The 26043-nt window shown below is 35.6% G+C and overlaps 1 protein-coding gene across 3 annotated transcripts in view; it reads left to right on the forward strand.

Moving 5' to 3' along the window:
* The window catches only part of LOC129240342 (proton-coupled amino acid transporter-like protein CG1139), a 103125-nt gene that overhangs the window by 42115 nt on the left and 34967 nt on the right, over nucleotides 1–26043 (forward strand). The window contains exon 1 of one of the 3 annotated variants that reach the window (XM_054876092.1): nucleotides 4230–4902. The exons of the other annotated variants lie outside the window; for them this stretch is intronic. Coding sequence (XP_054732067.1) covers nucleotides 4849–4902 — 54 coding nt within the window. The 5' untranslated portion in view covers nucleotides 4230–4848. Of the gene's footprint in view, nucleotides 1–4229; nucleotides 4903–26043 lie in introns of those variants that run through there. 3 annotated transcript variants of the gene reach the window in all.

Below are 26043 nucleotides of genomic sequence, written 5' to 3' on the forward strand. Positions count from 1 at the left end.
TTAAATATTTGGTGAGGTAAATTCAAACAATGGCAAAAATAGAAAGTAAATAGAGATAAGAAAATTGTTTGCAAGCCAAAAAAAAAAAATGTAAATAAAAGTCCAAAATTGCGTAGGCGCAACAGTTGATTTCATTACAGGTACTGAGCGTCGCGTAGCGATCCCGCATATGCGCAATCTTCTGTATTTCCTCAACCATGGGTACAAATACGAGTATATGCACATACATTCATAAGTACAAAATATTGACGTCATCACCCAGCTAAAAATGAATTGACATTTTTGTTTAATGAGTGCTCTAAAATTGTTTTCTTTCTCACATAATTAACGTAGATATATTAACCCAATACTTGTATACATACACAAAAGACGTCCGCACATACCCTGTTGGAAAATGCGCTCCACTTTGGTTGTGTACTTTTTCCTTACTTCAGATTTACCTGCAGGGTAGATATTTGCTGATTAGTTGCATAGTCATTATTAATATATAAGTACATACATACATATCTAAAGAAATATTTAATTTTCAGTTTACTCACTTCAAAATAAGAAGCCGTTGGTTACGTGTTTTTTCAAAATAATGCCATTGATACGAGTGTGAGTAGGTGCTCCTACTTGGAAAGTTACTAATTAAATTTAATTCTATTTAATGCATGAGGCGGTTGACATTTTTTGCTCCTGCTTATGGCAGGTATGATGCATATATGTGTCTGTGTATATGTACATACATACATGCAACCGAACGACATTTGCTACTCATTGTTCTTATTGGAAGGCATTTGAGTATTCAAATTAAGTGCGATTATTTTATCGATAAGATATTGTCTGGGGCTTAGGACGGTAGCAGATAACTGTAAGGGATGACCGGGAAAAACAAAAATGACGAATAAAGATATGTAGCTATTTTACTTAATATCAACATGACAGCTCTTAAATGGAATTGTAAAATATATGGAATTTTACCAGACATCCAGTCAGAATGTAGCAGAGAAACGTTTTAGAGAACCTAACCACTCTACGGTCATATATTTGACCATGTGTGTCGTATTGGTCGGAATTGATTTCCGTTGAAAGAGTAGTAATTCATGTCGTGCAAGATTATGAAGGATAAACAAGATTTATTAATTCTATACAGTATAAAATTAGTATGATTCCTTTCGGTGGTGACTGAGAGTAGACAAACGACGGGATGGTAAAAAGACTTTGGTGACTGGGAATAGACATACGACCACAAGGGATTAATTTTTTTTATTTTAAATCCTTAACTTAACTTAACTTATCCCAACTTGTCATAACTTAACGTAACTTATTTTAACTTAACTTAACGTAACTTATCTTAATGTATCCTAACTTAACTTAACTTATTAACAACTTAACATATCCTAACTTAACTCAGCTTAGCTTTTCCGAACTTAGCTTAACGCAACTTAACTTAGCTTATCATAACTTAACTCAACTTAACTTTTCCCAACTTAACTCACCTTAATTTTACTAAACTTATACTAACTTAACTTATTAACAACTTAACATATCCTAACGTAACTCAACTTAGCTTTTCCTAACTTAACGTGACTTAACTTAACTTAACTTATAAATATAATAAACTTAACTTATAATATAACTTAACTTTACTCAACTTAATTTTACTAAACTTATACTAACTTAACATAACGTAACTTATCCTAACTTAACTTAACGTTACTTATCTTAATTTATCCTAACTTAACTTAACTTATTAACAACTTAACATATCCAATTTAACTCAACTTAGCTTTTCCGAACTTAACTTAACGTAACTTAACTTAGCTTATCTTAACTTAACATATCTTAACTTAACTTACCTTCACTTCACGCTAGTTTGTCAGCAAATATAAATACAATATTATATTTTTATGTACCATTTCGGCATACTCGTACTTTCTTACCTGCTCGTTTAATCCGTTTTGCGTTTCCATGTATCCGAATGCCTGAGTAAAAGAGAAATATAAGAAACGGTTGATTCTTAGGTTTGTATGTATCTATGCAAGATAAGATTTCTTTCGATATACAACAATACACTTACATATTGTAAAAATGTGTGTATGCCTATACAAAGTTAAGATTGTTGCCTTTTGGAAAACTAATTTTATTTCTTTTTTTATGCAAAATGATGCTGCACATTACATATTAAGCTAATAAAAGTACCAATACCTTTGCAATAATATTCGAAACCTTCGCGATTCTGACCTCCTTTATCATTCCCATTGAAAATATTTTTACTATCACTATTACTTACTATATCATGTAATAAATATCATTTACATTACCATTACATTACCACTACTGTAAACAATAACCATTACTACTACAAATTCCAGTAAAATTGGCAATAACAAAAAAGTTGCGGTTATCCACAGGAATTATAAAAATTTTTGTATCTTAAAACTACCGAGAAAATATTTCGGATAAATATTAAGATTTACACAGCTTGACTCATTTGAAAATAACTTATGAAATAGTTTTGTTTTTTAAATAAAATTAATTTGAAAATTTGTTTTCCAAAAATTCACGTTAGATGATAGCAGAGTTTAATGTGAAAATATTTGTATAAAAATGTAAAAAAATTTTATCAACGGAATCAAAAGTTTTTCTCTTTGCAAGTGCAACTTTTAGTTATTAGAAACATGCATACATTTGTCTGAATATGCAGTTTCGCGCAAAAGTTTAAGACCACTGTAGTTTATATAGCCTTCGACAATTTCAGAACAAAATTTATTTATACATATACATATACACATATACATATATGTACATATAATATATATATTATATAACCTGAACTTTAATGTCTCGACATTCTTGTCAAAGTATAAGTGGAGTATAAAGTGCCGTAAGTGGTTATGCATTGTTTTTGGAAGACTTACTCATAAAAACAATATCTTCTACAAAAAACGCCAATAAGAAACTATGCTGAGCTTCTATGTACTCATTTTTCCTTGCCAAAAACATATATGTAAGTCGGGGTATCCGCTTGCAAGTCATGTGTAGTTCACCAAAGAGTAAAAGAGTAAACACAGCCTTGATCTTCTTTTTGAGTACAATTGAAATGAATTTGTTTCATCCGACTGAACAACACATTTCCATTGATTAAGGCTGCAGGGACAATGCGCACAATACTCGGCGATTTTTTGTATTTTTCTATGCTTATGCCATAGGGAAGTGCGCAAAGGTGCCTATCAAAAATGTTTTTGCCAGTGCATGTTGAGTATTGATCTTTAGGCAATAAGCAAACTTATTTTCAATCATAGAACGCAAAATCCGGCGCTTATCCTACACGCAGGTTTTGATTCATTGATCCTTTATCGTCGTATATTTTATGGTCTCATATTTGTCATGTTTTTAAAGCTCACTTAAAAAAAATGTGTATATACATACATATGTAAGTGTATGTACATGTGAATGCACGTTTGTTATCGAATAAGTTAAGTCTGAGCTTTTCGAGTTACAGTTACAACAACATGTACGAGTATACTGCGTGAAACTCTCATTCGTAAACTCTCTCTCTATACTTGCAATGAAATGCACGCATACTTACTCGTATGTACATACATCTACTTGAAACTACAACAATATTAGATACTACGCAATTGCATTACCAACTTCTAATAACAACAGTTGTATATGAACGCAAAGGTGCAACAACAACCATGCGAGCCACCACTACTTTCACACGTGAAACAAAGGCGCTAAACACGAATAAATGAAACCTCAAACCGAATTCAGAAGGACGAAATCACAAAACAGTATTGACGTTTTGAACTGCTGACCAACTGGTCGTCCCGACCGACATTAAGGGAAGCAGAAAGCCCAACGGTGAGACAGACATGTCAATTGATGTAGCCGAAACGACAAACGACCGTTACATAAGGGAAGTCACAAACACATATACATTTGTATGTATGTTCGTGATGAAAGCAAATAGCCAAAGAAATGAATAAACGACGACGAAGAGTACAGACGCGAGTGAACGAAGGAACGAACAGAGCGTCAGACCGTTGAACTGACTAATCAACTAACCAACCAACCAACCAACCAACCAACTGAACGGAGCTCTAGCGGCGGCAATGGTGCTTGTCTGTGTTGGTTAACTGACTGTGTTTGTCGGTGGTGGCGCTCCAGTCTCGGTTCTGGCTCTGGACTCTGGTTGCGGCTGGCTGGCGGGTTGAGTTCGTTCGTCGAAATGGCAATGTTGGCATTCTTGCTTTGAATGTTAAACAGTGCGGTTGTCTCTTTTCGGTATTCGTAGATTTACATGAGCAAAGCAACAGTTTTATAACAATTTTTTTTAAATAATAAACTACAACACTGCATAGTCTCAAACGCAAATACAAAATATTCAAAATTTTCATGATCTAAAATAAAGCATTTCTAAATTCCAGTACTTAAAAACGTATTATCGATATAACCGATATACATATTTGTAATTTATATATATAGGTATACATACATACATATATATATATATATATATATCACTAATCGAATTCTAAATGAGCAAAGACTGTTCGAATCGTATAACGATTGCATAGTAACCCCGTAAACGTACAAGTTTAGTCCGGAAATTTCTGAAACAGTTTGAAAAGCATTCGAAAATAAAACGTAAAGCCGACGCGTTTTCAAAAACCGTGTACGTACTTAAGTAAACGCGTAAGGAAAGCCCTGAATTGCATAGTGATATTTAGCATTTAGCAAATTATTCGATTAACCACTACGGAATTGTCGATCAGCGTATAAGCAAAGGTCGGAATCGAGGTCGAAGAATATCGGATATTACTCGTGTGCGATTGAAGAGCTGTTACATTCACGATCATGAGTTTCCACAAGAGTGACTCACGCACGCCACTGGCGCCAACGGCATACACTGTAAGTACTTAGAAAAGCTAAATTCGCTAGTAGTTGCTGGACTTCGCTTGGTCCAAACTGGAATCTGTTAACAAATACCTGGTTTGAGGCGATTTGGTGCGCTTTTCACAGCGTATCAATTGCCGTTGGACGTAGGTAGTGCAGTAGTGAGGTGTCTTGCGACAATGACTGTGGATGGCGGGGGATGAGGTGAATGCGCGGCTTCGTGCCGGTACATTAAATTAATTTTTTATGGTTTACAAGTTTGCTTAGAATGGCACTTAATGAGCGTTTTGTTCATTTGGGTTGCATAAGGAAAAGGGTGTGTGTGTGCGTGTGTGCAAAAAGCGTGAAAGTTTATTTGATCAATGAAATGGGAAATGTTGAGTGGTGAAGTTGAATGAAAGGAATGGGGTAGGGAAATATATGTTTTAGCACACGGTTTTTTATGGATTGCTAGAAACACACCCGTTTCAGTTTACTTATCTACCTAGCTTTGCACGCAGTTGTAGAAATTTAGTGAAAACCGTTCAGTTAGTAGTGAGTCATGCTACCTCCCAATGGGGTCCCGACCCTTATCTTTTCCAATTTTACTGATTTCTGATTTCGTTTTTTTTGCACTACCTCACTCGCCTTATCGCTACGCCCGGCACTTCCGCGCGCAAGTATCAGTCTGGTGATCTATTATATCTATAAATATATGTACATGCACGTATGCATATGTATGTATGTGTATATTGATGCTGATATAATTAGCCAGGTTAATAATTGGCAAGGTCTGATTGCATGCCATTTGTAAAAATAAATAACCAAAACACATTTGCGTTGCCGGCGCTGCCATAGCGATGTACGCGTAATTAATAAACGAATAAGATACAAACGTACATATGTATGTATGTATATGTAACACACATACGTATGCACATGATATAGATGAATGAAAAAGCCACCCCTAGCGGTGCGCCGCAGCTTTTTTTCGGCTACTAACACTGCCGTGAGCGCACATCAAACCCAGTCAACCAACCGGTGCGCCCAGCCACACACTTTGAAAACGATCTACATATAAATTGCAAGTAGGTGTATATTTACAAACACATTCATATATGTATGTATGTGTGTATGCTTGCATTTAAAGTGTGTAGTAGGCCGCAACTACCCACTCAACATTTTGCCAACTACAACCCCCAAAAGCAAATGTCAGTCAACTTTGAAGCTACACACGCAATACCTACCCACCGCCCATAGGGCCGCTTCGACCGAGTGTAGCTGATGCAACCACTGTGGGCTGATTGTTTCGGCAACAACGCGAATATATGCAGTACATACACAGCTAGAAGCGCTGAAACTTTATTCCACTAACAAGTCATGCCTTATAGCTGAAAGTTTATGTAGTTCTGGCTTGAAGTTAGACGCTTCGGCTGCTACAACTCAGATTGAGTTCATGTTAATAAGTATATATTAATAACTCTCTATTCTATTTATATTTATAGCTACCTGTTTTCAGAGTGTTATGAAATAGAAGTACTACTCGTATAAATAGATTCATTTGTGTCTGTTAGAAAGTCAAATTTGAGAAATCAGTACATTTAACTTGGCACTGCTTACTGGCAATGCACTTATTACTGAGTTCAAAGCCAAAATTTGAAACCTAAACTGCATATTTTTTATTTATTTATTCATTTAATAGTCTATTGCAGTATTTTTAACGGACTCTGAAATACCGTTTAATGATAAATAATTCAATAAAAAAATTAAATTTATAATTTACTAGTTTCATTGTAATAAATGAAAGAAAAAGTAATATTTCTTGTGATTTACAAAGAAAGAATATTAGATAATACTTAGAATTTAGTTCAACAATTCATTTAGTAACATTTAGAAGCGATTCTTGGTTGAAGAAAAATCTAGGCCAGTATGATTTGAAAGCGAATTAAATTCTCTTAAGGTACTAGAAATCGGAGTATTGCAAGCATAATTAGTTTTAAGCATAACCTAACCAGAAAATATAGTGATTTCGTAAGCCTAGCTGAGGAATATTGAAATAAATTTTCTCAAGTAGCAATCGGGAGTCAATCGCTCCACTTACAAATCGAAAAGGAAAGTGAGGGAGAGAATAGTCCCTCTAATGTCTAGTGTTTTCAGATTAATGAGCAAGCACCGACTTTTGGAGGGTGGCATTGGATTAGAGTAATTCAAAGAACGCAAAGCATGACGCACAAAAGCTTTCTGGAGAGGTATGCCTAAAGCACTAGAGAGGTATATAACAACTTTAGAGTATGTGGATCAACAAAATCTCAAATAAAACGTCGAATGAAAGCAAGTATAGAATATGACTTTGCAGAGGTGTGATTTAAATGTCTCTGAAAAGAGAATTTAAAGTCGGATACCAGATCAATAATTTAAATTTAAATCACCCAGATCAATAATTTCACTGCGATTGGATAAACTAGAACCACCAATGTGGTAGGAAGTGGGTATAAGAGAACAAGAACAAGAATTTGAATAAGAAACATAAAAAGCTGGCTTGTATTTAAATCTAACTTATTTCTTTTACACCAAGCAACGACGTTGTCTTAATCAGATTAAAGATTTATAGAGTCTGCTGTGCTTGCGATCACCGAATACAGTAACTACAGTATTAGGAGCAACATATTGGAATTTGAATTCTAATAAAAGACTGAAAAGTCTTACAAATACAACCTCATTAAAATAAAATAAAACAAAATATAATAAAATAAAATAAAATAAAATAAAATAAAATAAAATAAAATAAAATAAAATAAAATAAAATAAAATAAAATAAAATAAAATAAAATAAAATAAAATAAAATAAAATAAAATAAAATAAAATAAAATAAAATAAAATAAAATAAAATAAAATAAAATAAAATAAAATAAAATAAAATAAAATAAAATAAAATAAAATAAAATAAAATAAAATAAAATAAAATAAAAAAAAAATAAAAAAAAAATAAAAAAAAAAATAAAATAAAATAAAATAAAAAAATAAAATAAAATAAATAAAGTCAGTCAATTAACTGCTGCTTCATAATTGAGGCTAATAAGCGTAACATTTTTGATATCAATTGACTGTGATGGCGCTGTGCTGACAAAGTCAATCAATCCCAGCTTATTTTCCTTTTTCGTATGTATGACTTTGTCACTTAATTGTGCGTGTACTCAAATTTTCGTTACATAAATATTGCATTTCGCTCATTTTATGGATCTAAAAACAAATGCTACTAAATATTAAATTTTAAAATAAAAATTTGTCTTGTCAAAAGTTCGCATTTATCATACGCTCGCATGCCTCAAAGCATTTTCTTTATTATTTCACAATAATCCATATTTTAAAAGCTATAAAAACACGACGCTTCAAGTAATACAAAAACAAACCAAAAAACAAAAAAAAAACTTTCGCCCTAACCCGTAAATAAATAAATCAAGTGTCATGAACAATTTCTAAAACAAACGCAAACAAACAAATTTTCGTAAAATTTTTCCATTATTATTATTGAGGTTTTTTTTGTACTACTGCTGTTAAATCTTTCGCATTTAGCATTTTTTCGACGTGGTCTCACGTTACAGCTATGCATCATATCGGAACACCGCACGTTTTATTCGCTCATGTTGTACTGTATTCCACGCAGTGTAGCCATATTAACCCGCGCTCTTGCGTGTGCATGTGTGTGTGTGCGTGTGTGTAGCATTCATTCTATTGCATGCAGTGCTACAAAAATTGTTCTTCTTGCTTGAAAAAGCAGTGGAAATTTCCACTGTGCGCACTCTGCATTCAGTCTGTCGGTTCGTCGCACCATACCAGTTTCGTTTGTGGCTATTCGAGAGTAGTCGCGCTACTTCCTTGTCTTTTCACTATCGAAGTACAAAAGCGCGAAAGAGACACACTGTTGCTGTATGTATGTATGTATATGGATGTATGCAAGTAGAATTCTTGGTAGAAGCATGAGGCATGCTACATTTGTCATCGGGTAGTTATATACGAGTATACCTTGCGAATATGTGTATGTATGCAAACATTCTTCAATCTGATATCTCGTAATACTATATGCCGATTATAAATCAACAATTTGAATCGTATTCGCCACTGTCAGACATCTACTTGTATTCCGGCGGCAGTCGTTTTGAGCCACTGTTATTGCTAATGCTATTTTTGTAGTTGAATTTTTAGTTCTTGCTGTGCTGCCACACAAATACTCACACATGCACACACATACACACACGCCCCAACACAGCTATGTATATACGAGTTCATCAGTGACTTTCGTTGTTCGACTACTTACCTCTCACTTTGTCAGCGATTTTGAACTACCAAAGTGCAACGTAAAGAAAAAATAAGTAAGGGAGTGCAAAATTCGGTTCGGACCGAACTTTATATACCGGACTTTGGGCACATTTAGTAACATTTAATGTGGGCTGGCTGTTGATTTTTGGAATCATACTCATAGGCGATGAGAGTTAATCTTATAACATCTGGCGGAAAGGCGGAAATTTGGGAATTTTTAGTATCAAACTGGGAGTTATTGCTTGTTGGCATAGGATCGGATGGACGGAAATTTAATCTTAATATATAAAGTGGGCGTGGTTTTTATACATTCTCAGTAATACCCATGTCGGATCGAAGGGAGGTGGGAAGTAATACGTGTATCCAGTGGGCGTGGCACCTGCTATTTTTCAAAGTTTTACTTATGCCGTTTTTCTTAGCTTGGATTCGTTATTTGCAGAAAATTTTAGTAAGTTTGCATCGTTTACAACAGAGATGTTACGCTTTTTTTTAAATCACATCACATGGAAGGTATTAATGACCGTTTTCGTCTACTTTTATCACCAAACTATCTAGCACCAAGAGCTATTAAAATATTAATATTAATTTTAGCTGAAGTTTTCACGCGCACTGATGGACGGACAGACACGCCTAAATCGACTCATTTCGTCATTATGAGCATGTTTTTTTATTAAAAAATATACAGTGTGTTAAATAACTACAGCACATAAACTTATCAACAAGTTTCGGCAATCTATTTGCTTACTAATTAATTTTAATATTTTTTTATAAAATTATAGTTCATTTACCACATTTACCAAAATAAGCTCTACAGTTTAAGTACACTGATTTTAGTTATAATGGGACACTGCCCAATAGGCAGGCATGCCTAAAGACAAGTTCTAGACGTGAAATTACAGTGAGCTATGTGCCTAGTTGTGTTCCGCTTCAACCTCATCTAACCTTGTTGATTCTCCAACAAAAGCTATATAAATCCAACTTTAAGATTTTGTGTTAAATACAAAAAAAAAATGTAAAAATGTCATAAAATGTTCAAACTTTTTAATCGGAATTTCTAATAAAATCTCGAGCATGCAGTTTTATAGCCCATTGAATTTTTATATAATGAAGAGTTTAAAGTGGCGAACAATCGCGCTTATTAAAAAAAAATGTTTGCTGACGGTGCTGTATTTTCTTCTATATATAGCATTAATTTTCATTAAAAATTATTAAAATTAAATAAGAAACAAACAAATTGTCAAAGCTTGTCAACAAGTCACTGTGCTCTAGTTTTTTAACGCCCTGTATGTGCCTGTATCTACTAAACTCAATTATAATACCCTCTTGCACAAGTGCCCGCGGGTATAATCAGCGGCCAAGTGTAATTCAATTGTTTGCTTGCTTGGTTGGTTGGTCGGTTGGTCGGTGGCCGAAATGTCATTCGGTCAGTCGGCTGATCGGTCTGCCGTTCTGTCGGTCGAGTTGCCTTTGGGTTGCCTCTCTGCTTAGTTGGTCGACTTTAGCGTGCACATTAGAGCGCCGCACAGTTGGTTTGTTTGTTCATTTGCTCACTTCAATATTTATTTATTTTTGGTTTTTAATTACATTAGTATTGGTGTTGTACTTACATTTATGCACGCGTGTGTATTAGCATTTTTTTTTTCATTATGCCCATCCATTCTTTTCATACGTTTTTCTACTCGTAAAACATTATGCGAGTGAGTCGAAATTATTTCCATTTTTTGCTAAGTTCCGACCCGACAGTAAAAATATTCGCAAGGCATTTTGAAGCAATTACTCAAAATAGGCGTCTAGTTTGTTTTTATTGCGTTTAAAAATATCCATATAAACTCAATTAAATATTTCATCATTTTTTAAGATAAGAATATTTACATGCCAGAAATGGATAGAATGAACAGGAAAAAGGCAATACTGGTTTCAGCAGTAAGTAGTCCCTGGGTCACTGGTGGCTAAAGAAACAATTGGGTTTTGTAATTTTTTTTTTTTGTTGCAGTGGTTTATGAAGCAGTAATTAAAGGTGTTGCAAGATGTCTAATTTTAACTCTGTGTGGGCCATTTTGATTCCCGTGATGTCCCCTTGGAAATGCCTCCTTTTATTTCAAAGCAAATTCTAACAAAAAAGTACTCAAAAGCATAGAAATGAAAACTTTTGCTAAAAAGGTTAGCAGGTAATACTCTTTTTGTTGAGCCACTAAACGTGGGCAAAAGAAGGCGTTAAGTTTGTTCATGTCCCAACAGACAAAATGAAAAGAAAATATTGAGTAAAATCATGCGGCACTTTATTGAAATCGGGCGAAAAAGTTGCATGTATCACTTTTCAACAATCGATTTCGAAATCGGGCCACATCGAAAGAGAGCGAAGTTGTCTAGCGATGCTCTTCCGAAGCCTATCGAAATTTTGCACTGCTGGAATGAACCCGAGACGGCCCATCCTTTGGCTGACGCTTCTACGCAAATCGATAAATATTTAATATTTAGTTTTATTTAAACAATTTTTTTATTTAAAAGTGTAGTTGAATTTAAACGAATTTTGATTTAGATCTTTACTGATTGTCGTGTATTTCACCTGGAAAAAGAACTGGCCCATCTTGTGAAACTGGATAAATTCATATCTGAGTGGCAGATTAAAAAGTTGGAATACCCAAACAAAACAATTTATTGGACTTGTACATACACTTTTTTTATGGCTCATCGACCTTTTTTCAATTTTTTACTATGTTTTCAGAAAGGAGATAAACTCAAACTGTTGCCTTTACTTCCAAATTGCTTCAATGGATTAAGTAGCATCCGAATTCAGTTGTCAAACTTTACACAACCTTTTATTATTGAATAATGGCAGTGGTTGTTGTTGCTACTATTGTAACAACAATAAAATCAGTTGGTCGAAAGGTCTGTTGCGCTGTCAACGACATTTCAGCGGGCTATTCTGATGTTGCTTCACTTAATTCGATTAGTCGAGTCTGCCTTGTTCGGACGGCTCTCGCGAATAGTCTAGATTGCATACAGCTTACGTTTTAAGTTTACCATTTCATGAGCTATCTGAAAAGTGCAGACATGTGCTAGACGAAAGAAATGATGTGTAAAAAATAATAATAAATAAATAAATAAAAAATTGTATGTACCATACATACGAGTATATTCCCACCTTACTTTTCTAAGTGCTAAAAATAAAACTGTTGAAATGAAAGAAATCTTGAAATGATGTAATCCAAGTCGGTACTTGTAATCATCTAAATACAATATTTACATAAATACTATATTTCACCCACACACATGCATTTACTGGCTTTGCTAAATTTAAATGGAAATATATAAAACCGTTAACTATTGGTTTATGAGACACACAAAGTTCTGTTAACGACAGAATTCTCTAAGTGCCATGCAGTTGAATGTATTTGTAAACTTGGGCTCGTAAAATAATTTATTTGACATTAGCAGTTTTTTCTTTCAAGCCATTAAATATTACTTTATCGCAAAAATTGAATATTTTAAGTCAAGTTTTTCTGACGAACTCTCCCGCTACGAGTATGAATAATTATTATCTCCAATATTGCGAGCAAGTTAGTACTTGGCCGGCAGAAAATATTAAGTTCACTTAAGTTATTTTGTAAAAAAAATGTCACAAATGCAATTACGTACACTGGTCCACGAGGCCTGGCTTTTGGCGTCCCGTGTACCGCCATGACGGACGTAATTATATGAAAACTCGTAAAGCGAAAAAAGAACCAATTGACTTGCTAAAGTCCTAGCAAACTTTAAGTGTCTGAAGAGGAGCTTCAATATTTTCATTTTTGGAATGAAATAGGCTGCATTTAAATGGCAATTATTCTGAATATTCCAATAAATCCGACGTCAGAATGGATGGCACTTATAGTACGCAGAATCACTAGCCAGGAAATGGAAATAAGCGCTAAAAAGTAGGCACCAAAAATTGGGACCAAAAAACGCCCCAAACAGTAGGCACCAAGGAAATATAACGCCAAAAAGTGGGCACCAAAAATATATTTCCTACAAGTTTGCACCAACAAACAGGCGCCAAAAAGTAGGCAGTGTTATTTCTCACTAGAAATTAGCAATCACAAGGATAAACTCAGGAAAAATAGCCTAAAGTTATCTAAGATATATACATGTAAGGTATAGCTGTCTCTCTCTTTTTCCTCTACGTTATATCTTTTTTCTCTCTCGCGGAACGAAAATGCCCAAAAAGTTGCATGGCCTTGAAATTTTACTCTCCATTCTCGTTCGTCCATCGACGCCTAAGAAGTTTCACTTCAAAATGTATACAAAGCGCAACTGATGCTGTTTTGTTTTTGTTTTTTTCGAATTGTAGTCTCTCTCGCTTCTGTAAGTGCCCATTTACACAGGGAAACATTTGGTAGGGAAACATTTTGTTTCTGAGGATATGCGGACGGGGAAGAGAGAAGGGATTTTGTCGCCCGTACTCGCGACTAGCTTTGTGCTTTTTATTCGTATTGTCAAACTTAAAGTTGGCTGCAAAACAATTTTTGACTGTTGCTTCATTCGTTTTCTTCTTTTATCCGATAAACTTCTGAGTTCTTTGTTGATTTTCAATCAAATGGAAGAGAGAAACGATGAACGCCGCTTGGAAAATACGGGTTGATTTTTGTTAGTAAAGTAGGTATGATTTAAAAAGGTTATGGGACATGTTTATGTGAAATTCTCATTTTTTCCCCCATTTTTATATACTCAAGTTTATTTTAAGTTAAGTATTTATATATGAAGTACTTTTAATACAATACAAAAAAACAATTTTGCCTGTGTGACCGCGAATAAAACATCAAAAGAGAATTTTCAGTGTCCCCCTTCCAGATGTCTCTGTGTGTAAACCGGCACTAATGAAATCAGTCTTGTTCGCTTTTTTTAGAGAAGATGGAGAACAAAAAACGTAGTGTATCCTAGGTTAGCTTATGTATGTATATCTGGGTGACCTGAATAGATCTCACATAGGCCACAAGGGTCCGTAGTGTTACCAGAGTTGTTGGAGTCGTGTTAAACTTGGTTCGTGATACATGTTTAGGCAAATTTTAATAAACAGTTTCAACTTTTGTCAGCAATATCCTTCAGAGATGTAGCAGCAGGCTAATCACCTACCCTGCTAGAAAGCAAAATAGATTAACGAAACCAACGTAAGACTGAGTCTACTGGAGGCCCTATGCTCCCGAGTGGAGAGAACAATGAAACAAAATCCTTCAGATATGAAAAGCATACCGATCCCAGGCAGTTGTAACGAGTTCTACTTAGAGCAGGCCATTGGCAAAGGAGGTGTTCTAACGTACTCCTTTCTTCTTCGCATAAGTTACACGCGTTGTTCTGGATCAACCCCATTTTAGCTGCGTTATATGGAGTGAGACAATATCCCGTCCGTAGTCCAAACAATATTTTACATTCCTTCCTTGGGAGTGATAAAATAAAGTTGATTGTTTTCGTGTTGTAAGTTCGTGGCATTATTTTGGCCATTATGTGGGAGGTCGTGGCTCCCATATCTACTGTGCTTCCAGAGTTAGTGCCTCGTCTAGTTTCATTTTCAAAACTGAGAGTGGCGGGTATATGTCCGACGTACTTATCCCAGCCAGCTTGCTTGCTTCAGCAGCTCGTTAACTCTCTCATTCTATCTCTTCACTTGTGCCATGGTACCCAGTAAGTTGTGACCTGTCTATTCTCGCAGAGCTCGCCATTCTTGCTTTAGCAGCTTGACTATCGATGAAGATGTTTGTGTGAGTATCGAGGGGAGTCTGGGCTTAGATTTCAGCTTGAAATATGCTACAATGATTAGGCCGCCTGAAAGACTTTTAGAGTGTGTTTTCTAAGGCGTTAGAATAAAATATTTGACCTTAACAGCAGAGCAGTACATGTCGGGTATTTTCTAGTATTATTCTTACATATATTTTTCATAAAAAATTTTTTTCGGATGAGCGTTACAATCACTGCACATTTTTAATGAAGCTCCCCGACCTTATTGAGTTTGGTTAACTCCAGTGTATCCTAGAAACGCATATAGTTTTGTGATATATGTATATGTGTATGCGTTAAAATTTTTATATATGTAGCTAATCGATTTTCTCCCTCGTCTACTTGCGATATGCAAATTTGCTTGTTAATGTAAACACTGAGCCTGAGCTGTATTTCGTATGAACAGATTGCATTTCTCCACTTCGGATTTTCCCTTCTGGATCACAGTGTTCGCCCATGAAGTGATAGCGTGAAAAATGTAATACAATAATATTTGCACTCACATGGCACCCCATAATAAAAAAAGAGGTAATGCGAACTTGAAAGAAATAGATAGAATTTTAAACCAAGCTGTGACAATATTTTATTAAAATAAATATATACGTAAATTTTATGATAATTAAAATAAAAAAGCAGTTTTAAATAATTATTTATAAAATTATGATAATAATGGAAGATAAAATTTATTACCTTCACTGTAAGTTATAAAATACAATAAAAAAAAACTGAAATAATAAAACAAATTTAAGTGTAACGAAAATATGTGATAACAATTGTCAATTCATTTATTTGCTTTCTTTTACATGCATACGCCCATAAATGTGATATACATACATACATATGTGCATGTTTATTAATTTTTATTGTCACCAACACGTGAAGATGTTCAATTTTCAGCTCTGCTTCTTCAATTTCATACTCAGTTTGGCTATAAATACTGTAACAGATAATTTTAGGCATATAAAAAGCTGACATTCTTTCTTGTATGTACACATGTATGTGCTCATCTTCATTAAGCGGCGGCTAAGGCAGCTGAGCATCAAATGAGTGCTTATATTATCATTACCACTCATCACAAAAGTGCTTAGCAAAGTACTCATATTTCTGGTAGCCTCGTGAAAAAACTGAGTACTTTCCTCTTTATATATACTTTCCTCCTACTATACCACCTTGATAAAAAAGTTCACGGAACAACCACAAGGTAAAGCTCTAAGTCCACTGATTTGAGTTCTGTTGTTGTTTTGTCAGGTTGCCACGCCTGTGGCCTTTGCTGGACATTTGTACAAGTCACGTGAAAAACACGTCAATCGAAAAAGAGAGCGATGCTCGTAGTTTTCATGGATTACAACAGTATTGTAGGCCACGAATTTTTTCCAGACTTTCAGACAATTAATAAGGACTATAATTTGGGTGTTATGAGACGTTTATGTGAGAAAATTCGCCAAAAAATAGAGGATTTGTGGGACAAAAACTGGGGGATTTTGAACCATGATAACCCACTGTGGCTAAGAACGAAACGAATACCATCCAACAGCTATCGAATTCGCCTGTTATGCTGGTGAAAAACCGCTACGGGGAACGAGTTTAAAAGCCGAAAGGAAAACATCGAACAAAGCTCTGATGTCTATAACGAAAATAGAGTTCTAGAAATATTTCAAAAGCTGGGTCAAACGCTGGCATAAGTGCGTTGCAGTTGATGGGGAGTACTTTGTAGGCGGTAATATCACTTTTGAGGAATACACTTTAGTTTAGTTTGAACCTTTTGAATATATTGCGGGAACTTTTTGATCAAGGCGAGGTACATATATCTTTTCCCTCATAGTAATTTAATATTGTAAGAGAGAAATATACATAATCACATAGCTCCAAAGAGGCAAAGGCAAAGAGGCAACTGTGTATGTATTTCTATGCTTACAATGCAATTACAGCTGACTAAAACTTCTCATTGTCTATAGCTTAGTGTCTAAAAGGCTCAGAAATGTCTTGTGGGGTAGCTGCACATATGAAATTAGGCTGCTGTAAAAAGTGGATCGTGTTCGGGAAACTGCTTTACTATTTTGTATGCCTTCTAAATTTTTACGTATGTATGTATGAGTGCACTACATGCTGGTATGTGTGCGCTTGTGTGTATATGTCGCTCATTTACTTCAACAGAGTCATAATCATGAAAGCAATTTGGTTTAGATAATTATGCATAAATAACTACAAGCTTTGCTTTTAAGCTGTTTAAAAAAATGTCTCGTTAGTTGAAAATACCTTTACTTTTACTTAGGAAAGCATAGCAGATTGAAAACTTTCCAATCGTTTTTTCGATATTTTTTTTTATTATGACCTTCATTTTCAATTTGTGGTATGTAATTTGATTTTGTTCTACAAATGACGAAAGTTCCTTCCTGTTGGTGTGGCCAACATTAGACCGGTTTGTGCCTGCGATTTGTTCACGAAAAACTGAGATTGTCTTACGAGTATTGATATACGAAAAAAATCAACACAGTTAATTGTTTCGTTGCCATCTGAACAACGACTGATCGGGCGAATGTGTGTGAAATTTGCCGGCAGTTCTGTTGCCGAGATACCGGTGACCTGGTAGTCGATGTTACTCTCACAATTTTGTTTCGCATGGCCAAACCTAGTAACCTATCATCCTTGGACAGTTCTATGTCCTCGCCGAGTAGGTTTTTCATAGACATAAAAGACACGCGGAGAGTATTCAGCTATGTGGAAAAAGTTAAAATTTCGACAAAATTTTTTTGTGGGCATGTCCATTCATAACAACAAAAACAAACAATAAAGCTACTTAGATTAATTCTCGATTCCAGATACTAGAATGTGAGACGAAATATGGTAGTTTGCACTGTCGAATTTCTGAACATTTGCCTCTCTTTGTGAGGTAATTTTTTGTTTACTCTCTAATTGCTGGAAATAGGCCCGGTTTTGAGAACAAATTTATTATTTTTTGTAATGTGTTTACTTATTAGTTTTTGTGTTTGCACATATTTTACGAGTTCCACTGGACTTTAGAAATTCGTAGGTTAATTTTAATAAAGAATAGGTTCCACCTGTACTCACAGTGGTGGTCCAAACCCTTGGCCTAGGGTGTCAGCGACATATTTTCCTTCAAAGAGCATAAAATGCCAAAAAATTAGAATACTTTTTGGTGAAAAATTTCGTGTCCGGAATACGATGAAAGCTATTTCACTTACTTTCTATTGTTTTGGCTTGACAAATGAGAAAAAAGCAGCAAAAAAAAAAAAAAACAACGGAGTCATATCCTTCTGTAACATTTGCTGTAAGTAAATTTGTGGTTGTTTATGGATCAAAAAATAATAATTTCAGTATTCAGTATTAAAAAAAAAAATATTTCAGTATGTTTCTTTTCAACAGATAGGAAAAGTGTGTTAAAAAGGACACTTACGAATAAGTTCCAATTTTCACTCATTGGACTGATTATCAATACTTAGTCAATATATCAATAGTTGACATTAGCTATACTGCTTTCGCATCTGTAATACCAAATATGTATATGACAAAAATGAGGAATTTATTCCCCAATTATTTGATAAATTTTGAAGTGCTTTAGAATATCTTCATTGTAAAGATTTGTTCACAAACAATTTGGATTTTATTTTAACATATAAGTACCAGTGTAACGTCTTCTAACATCTCCTCACTTCTATTAGGCGGACATCTTCCTTGAGGGGTCATTTTTTTCTATATCTACCCCCTGTAACCCTCTTTTGAGTGGACCCCTCTCTTGGAGGTTAAAAATCTTGCTGGCGGTGAGTGTGCGCCTAAGGGAGGTTTCACTGTACATAAGTGGGGGAAACAGAGCGAGGCACAAAGTTGAAAATTTAGCAGATGTGATGACAAAGCATTTGAAGCCTTTTTCTAAGAAAAAAAAAATTCAAATATTCAAATATTTCTTCTACTCGAATTAATAGTTTGTGAGCTACAGATATTTCAGATCAAAAGCCGGATAAAGAGTGGAAATGTATAGACAGTTGCCTGTCAGTACTTAAGTATGTAAATATTTGTGAATTGGATACAAACTGTTTTGCTGCTGGGTGAATAAGCTCATTGCCCACTGATTCATTGCGTGCATTTGTTTGTTTATTCGCATGTGTAGAGCCTCAGTTTACAAGCGCACCCGCACTCAAGTATCTGGAAGTGTACGTCAGCAAATGCCGATGAAGTTTTGTTTTTGTGTGCATGTAATACATTTATGTGTGTATGCATGTATGTGTGTAGGTATGCATGTGGGCTAATTGTGTTTGCTTATACATTAGTAAATGTGCCTGTAATCAATTTCCTTGTTTGCTATTGTTGCATTTTGCCCCACTGTACGACTTTTGCACTGCCACACCGTTGCATTGGCATTCGCTGTCGATTCTTGCTCGTTATCTTCCGGCGTCATTCCGGACAGTAGCAATCAGTGCAATATCGCAATGTAACCTATATACGCACACACGCACATACATACACACACGCGGCACACATTGGCCCACTGAATGCCAGTTACTGTTGATAATAAAAAGGCGTCGAAATTGGATTGCCCGCAGATTTTCCTTCCGTTTGCACGAAGGCGCGAGGTTCTGAATCGTCTGTCTGCCTATCAATTGACGCGAGTAGTTGATATTTTTATAGCTGCTGTAATATGTACGTATGTATGTATGTATACGCAGTTATGAGTATGATTTGATCGCAATTTTAAGTGCTATTATACAACTCGCGTACTTACACAGGTACATATGCACGCACATACACATATACATACATACATATACACCAAGCGAAATAGTTATGTGGGACACTGAACAAAATTTTTTTTGTAATAAAATAATGAGAGCTTAAATCTCTGTACCTTTCGGCATAAGGGCAGAAAACAAACGTACGAATAAAACGTTTTAAAGGATTTCTTTCAGCCTTTTATAGCAAAAATTTAATAATTTTCAAGGGCGTAAAAGGGAGTAGATATATGGAACAAAACTAATATAAACTTAAGGAAGTAATAAGTCTTTAGAAAACAATATAAAATAGATAATATTTAATAACTTGTATGTTCTCCGTTGTTTATTGCAACAGAAACTAGTCTTCGAATTTATGAGTGCCTGAAGCACACCAATGCCGATTTTTGCCCATTCCTCTTGAATAGCTATTGAACTGGCGTTCGCCTTTATAAACTTCAGGCTGTCGAAAGAAGAAGAAGAAGCCACTAGAATTGTCTAACTGCAGCGCCCGCAAATTTACAGAGAAAGTGTTCAACAGTCTTCTTCTCCGAAAGGTCCCCACAGCTTCTGCAATGGGGGCTAAATGGTAAACCGAGCTTTTCCGCGTATTAGCCGATGGTCAAATGGCTTAAAAACACAGCTAAGAGTTTGGAAATTGAATGATATGAAGTCCCTAGGATTTTCAGAGTCCTCCGCCTATTTTTGGGGCCACGGAGTTCCCGAAATAGCACGTGAAGAAATGAAACTCAATTTTTCTTGCGTTTTCCTGAGAAATAAGTTGTGAAGTTCCCCTTCAACAACAGTCAGGACGATGCCTATGAGCGGGTAGAAGGTCTCTGAGACCAATTCAGTCGACCCGTTCCTGACAAACTCATCAGCAATTTCATTTCTCTTTATGTTCGTATGCACTGGAACCCAAATCAGAGAAATGTTAACTGCACCCCATGAGAGTTCATCTCCTCCTTGCAGAAGTTGACTAGTGTGGATCTGCACCATGACATCATTAGAGTTTTAATCGGGACTTGACTGAAAAACATTAGCAGTATTCGGCAATTTTAAGGAATAGATAAATTCGCTTATTTCGAGAAATCCCCTGCTCCTACTTCCGATGTCATCTTGGAGTCGTCAGTGCAGACAAAGGTACCAGCTTCGGTGCAGATTTTCAATTCGTTCCAATCCTGCCTATTTGGAAAGATTGCCCTCAAACCCGAGAAATACTGCCTAAAAATGCCACCATGTTCCTTGAGAGATTGCCTCTCGAGGACAACCTCCTTTAAGTTTATTGCACTTTGAGCAGTAATGGACGATTAACGTAAAAGCCGTTTAAGACTCACCGTGAAATTCTGCGGAAAATTCTATAAAAAATTATCCAAGATTTCAACGTAATTTTGAGTGTTTATTTTATGCGAAAAATAAAAATTTTGGATTTGCCACGTTAGCTAAAAGCACTCCAGATCACAAGAGAGCCGCCGTGGAAGTTTCGGGAGTGACGCGTTCGTCGTGGTTAGCGAATATCTCTCCAATACTTCTGACAATCATCGGGCCCATAGAGATATAATTTTTTTTCATCGTTAAAAATAATAGATTCGGGGAATTCGAGTCCAGCTGCTTTGTGGCGTGTTGTAAGCTCCGGAATAGCCTTAATATTTTCTGTATTCTTCTCTTCGTCATATTGAGAGAAAGTTCACATCTCATTTGATGTATTCTGATGTTTTTATTGACAGCTTAGCGTCTTATTTCTCTCTAACACTTGTCGGCAATCTTGGGTTTTGGACCAGTTCTTTTAATTTTTTCATATCTATTAGGATTTTTCAAAAAGTAGTGGAAGGTATTTTTGTTTAGACTAATTTTTAGTTCCCTTTATCAATTGAGATTCCTGATCCACTTTAAGTTATAGAAAATTATGAATTATATTACGCAAATTGAATTCATAGAAATTAAAAATTTTGTGTTCTGATGGAGATTTAGAGAAATTATTGCATAAATATGCATATGCATATATGCCCATATAAATACATACATACATTTTCATCTACTTACATATATACATATACATATGTACGTAAGTTTTGCGTGGGCTTTCTACATTTTAGCATTAACCGAGAACAATGCGCCTAGTAATTTGCAACTTCCGAATAAGCCATTGAATTGTGACAGCTAATATTTATTTTATTTTGTTTTTACTCGACTTTCTTACAGACATTCCCATGAAACTGTAATTATTTCTCAATTAGCGGAAATAGTCTACGACTAAGTAAGCTAAAATTGGGCTGCATATAAATAGAACTTCTGTATACGAGTATTTATATATCACCCGTACGAGTAAGTGCTTTGGCGCATACATACATATATAAATACACACACACACACACAAGTATGTATAATATATCCAGGTGTAAAGCAGTTTAGATAACTACTGCATACAATTACAAACAGATATTTGCGCAAAAAGCAGCTTAGCTCGTTAAAGGCCACAATTTTCACCTATGAATAAGCAATGGAGGGGGAAAAGAGCGTGAAATTGCATGTGACCTTGAAGTAAAACGCCACGTGATTTTTTGTTTATTTATTAGAGTTTTAGAACTGCCATATTTATGTGGAATTATCGAAAAGGCATGTTGTTGTTGTTGTTGTTTGCGAGTATGAACAGTAATTAATTTTGAGCTAACTAATTTGAAACAGCGACAGCTGCAAACGAATGTTCTTGCACATAATAAATTGGCTATTACGCTGAGGTTCGATCCCAAATCAAACATTTAGTATTTTTCATTAGTTTTTATTTTTATAGAAAGCGTAAACCCTCCGATGTATGTGGACTATAACGCATTCCAATGGCTGGCTTGGCTGATTCTACAGCTGAATTCGAGTTGCTACACTTAAGACTTGCGATGAGTTGCGCATTATTGATTCGTTTGCGTGGACCCGACAAACACATGGTGAACATACTTTTAGAAGTGTGTCCAAGGTTAGACCGTTAGTCGACTCTCAGAGAATTTGAAAAAATCAGCTGATTTGTTTACGAGTGAAATGAGCGGGTAGAATTCGACTGCCGCGTACCCGCTGACGTGGCTCGCACAATTTTCGTTTTTTACTATAGCTGAAGGCCAAACCGGTGGTGGATGATAGATCGAAATTCTGAATTTTTTCCACCATCATGTTAACTAAAGTTACTCTCACAATTTTTTTTTTGCGATAGCAGATTGACCAAACCTGGTAATATATCATCCTTGTTTTGAATAACGGATTTGTTTGTGCTGCTTGTATTCCAGTACAGTTCATCCGATTGCGATTGGGGGAGTTATTATGAGCGTATCTCCGAGGGTGTCTACTAGAGGGCCTACTAGATGGGCGTGTTCGGAATTTTATGTAGATGAGTTGACTGTAAAGTACGTGGATTCTATGAAAAATAAGCTGGTGCAGCTATTAAGACTTGCTGAAATTCAATGGAAACTTTTGGAACTTTTCTGTGCAAAATTAGTAGCAGCTAAAAAGTCATATTTTTTTAATTAAAAATTGTAATTAAATTGCGCAATGAAAATTGGTTGTGTAAAAAGTGGGCATTGAACCATTCATGGGAATTAATATAAACATAAAAGTATTTATAAGTAGAATATTGTTCCGTCAAGCGTGTTCTTAGAAAGGGTTTACGTTTCTTTCCTTTGTCCATACTCTGAGTCCATGTTCAAATGAATCGTTTTGTTGTTTGACATCATTCCTGCAAGAAGAGTGATAATCATTTGATTTTGATGAAAGTATTCAAAAATGCGCTGAACAAAGTTTCTATCACAATCTTAATACCAATGTGAAAAAGTTGATGGAAACTTTTGAATATGCGTTATTTTACATCCCCTTCCAACTCATAGATTTTGCCGACAAATTAAACATACAGCTGCACTGCTCACTCGAGTGCTTCTTTGTAGTCAACGATGAAGTAAATATTCATTACATATGAAAAATCTCAATTGTAGTAACTTTTGGACTCAGTTGACTAATCAAACTTGATGAAAATATCCATTCAAGTACATGAAAATCGTACAATCATATTTTTTCGCTCTTTTTTTCTCAACATTTTATAAATAAAATTTGAATAAAATTGCAAAAATATTAATTTAGTTTATTGACGTAAAATGGTTACAAATTTAATATTCAAAGTATTGTCCATCGCTTGCTACTACTTTTTCCCATCTTTCTGGCAATTCACGGATTCCCTTTGTGAAAAATTCGGTCGGTTTTGCCGCAATCCACGAATCGATCCATTTTTTGACTTCATCGTAATTACGGAAGTGCTGGTCAGCCAGGCCATGTTGCATCGATCGGAAGAGATAGTAATCGGATGGCGCAAGGTCTGGACTATACGGCGGGTGGGGTAGGACATCCCATTTGAGCGTTTCTAAGTATGTTTTGACCACTTGTGCAACATGTGGCCGAGCATTGTCATGTTGCAAAATAACTTTGTCGTGTCTATCGGCGTATTGCGGCCGTTTTTCTCGCAGTGCTCGGCTCAAACGCATCAATTGTCGTCGGTAGACATCCCCCGTAATCGTTTCATTCGGTTTCAGTAGCTCATAATACACAACACCCAGCTGGTCCCACCAGATACACAGCATAACCTTCAGGCCATGAATATTCTGCGCCGACGTCGAAGCATGGCCAGGGTATCCATACGTTGCCCGACGTTTTGGATTGTCGTAATGGACCCACTTTTCATCGCCAGTCACAATTCGATGCAAAAAAACCTTTCTTTTGTGCCGTTGAAGCAGTTGTTCGCATGCCATAAAACGGCGTTCAACGTCTCTTGGCTTCAATTCATACGGCACCCAATGGCCTACCTTTCGGATCATTCCCATGGCTTTTAAACGTTTGGAAATGGTTGATTGATCAACTCCCAAAGTTTTTGCAACCTCTTCTTGCGTTTGAGCCGGATCTTGATCGAGCAATTCCTCCAATTCGGTATCCATGAACTTTGGCGGCGCACCCTCGCGTTCTTCGTCTTCCAAGCCAAAATCACCACTTTTAAAGCGTGCAAACCACTTCTGGCACGTTCGCTCAGCTAGAGCATGCTCACCATATACTTCCACCAAGATACGATGACTTTCGGCTGCTTTTTTCTTCATATTAAAATAATGAAGAAGAATTCCCCGCAAAAACACATTATTTGGCACGAAATTCGACATTTTCAAGTGTGGTAAAAATATTGTTGTTTACGCTTCAAATAAAAAACTTATACTGACGTTTGTGCCTTACGACAGTAGCTCTCCAATGAATGTTTGGAAATGTGGATCGATGGAATAATAATCAAGTTACGCCATCTGTTGTAAAACCGCACGAACTTATTCATAGCCCTATTACAAAAAAAATTATATCCATTCCTTTCTTCTTTTTCCCATTTTCTCCAAATATGCCCGCTGTATTACGCGGAAATTCTGAAATCGTATGCGATTTGTTGTTGGAAAGCCTCTGGCATAAAAAACGAATGTATGCATAAAAGCTGAATATGAAATTTATAAAAAAATGGTGTTTCGAACTTCTGTTTCTCCTACCTCCCACGTGATTTCTTCTTATTCTTATCTGTTTTTGTATTCCGTTTTTAAATTTGTAAATAATTAAATATTTTTATGCTGGAGCAGGCTCACGCTTTCATGCTTCATAAAACATTTATCAATTTTAAGTTCATCTCGTATGAGAAATGGAAGTCTGGCAAATGCATTCACTAGGCCCCTCCTTTACGCCAAAAATAAAAAAAAATTGCTGATAGCGGTCACTCCTCGGCAGGCAATGGAAAATCTCTGGATGTATTTCTAAATAGAAAAAAAAAAACAACTCATAAAAGAAGCATTTCCCGTTCGAAGTCGGCTTAGAACTGTGGAACCCTCCATTTGTGGCACAACATCAAGACGCACCCCATAAATGGGAGGAGGACCGCGGTCAAACGCCGAATAAAGGGGATAGGAACCAAGTGATAAACATTTTAAGAAGTTCACAGAAAGTTGCCATTCCCAATCAATCGAACCTTTTGAAGGTTATATTGAATAATGATTTGTTTTTTTTTTTCAATCATACCGACAGAAATATAAGTAAGCTGCAAGGTCGGGTAGGCAGATAGGTGTAATGGTTGAAGAACCGCGCCAACATTCCCCAAGTAGCATTAAAGCGACGTTTTGATACTATTATAAGACTTTCTGCAGGCAGATATCTACAGCCAGCCAGAGCGGTTGGTGTAACGGAGAAGATTGCTGGAATTTAGGTTGGCGCACTGTCCCAGATTGTCGAAAAAAGGAGCATTGCCGGTTAATTTTTTTACCAAACCTCGAGTAAGAAGTTTTACTGTCCAAAAAATTCATTCAGTATCGACTGCTTGCCACTCACGTCTCTAAAACATGC

Source organism: Anastrepha obliqua, chromosome 3, assembly GCF_027943255.1.
Source record: "Anastrepha obliqua isolate idAnaObli1 chromosome 3, idAnaObli1_1.0, whole genome shotgun sequence".
NCBI classification, from domain to species: Eukaryota; Metazoa; Arthropoda; class Insecta; order Diptera; family Tephritidae; genus Anastrepha; species Anastrepha obliqua.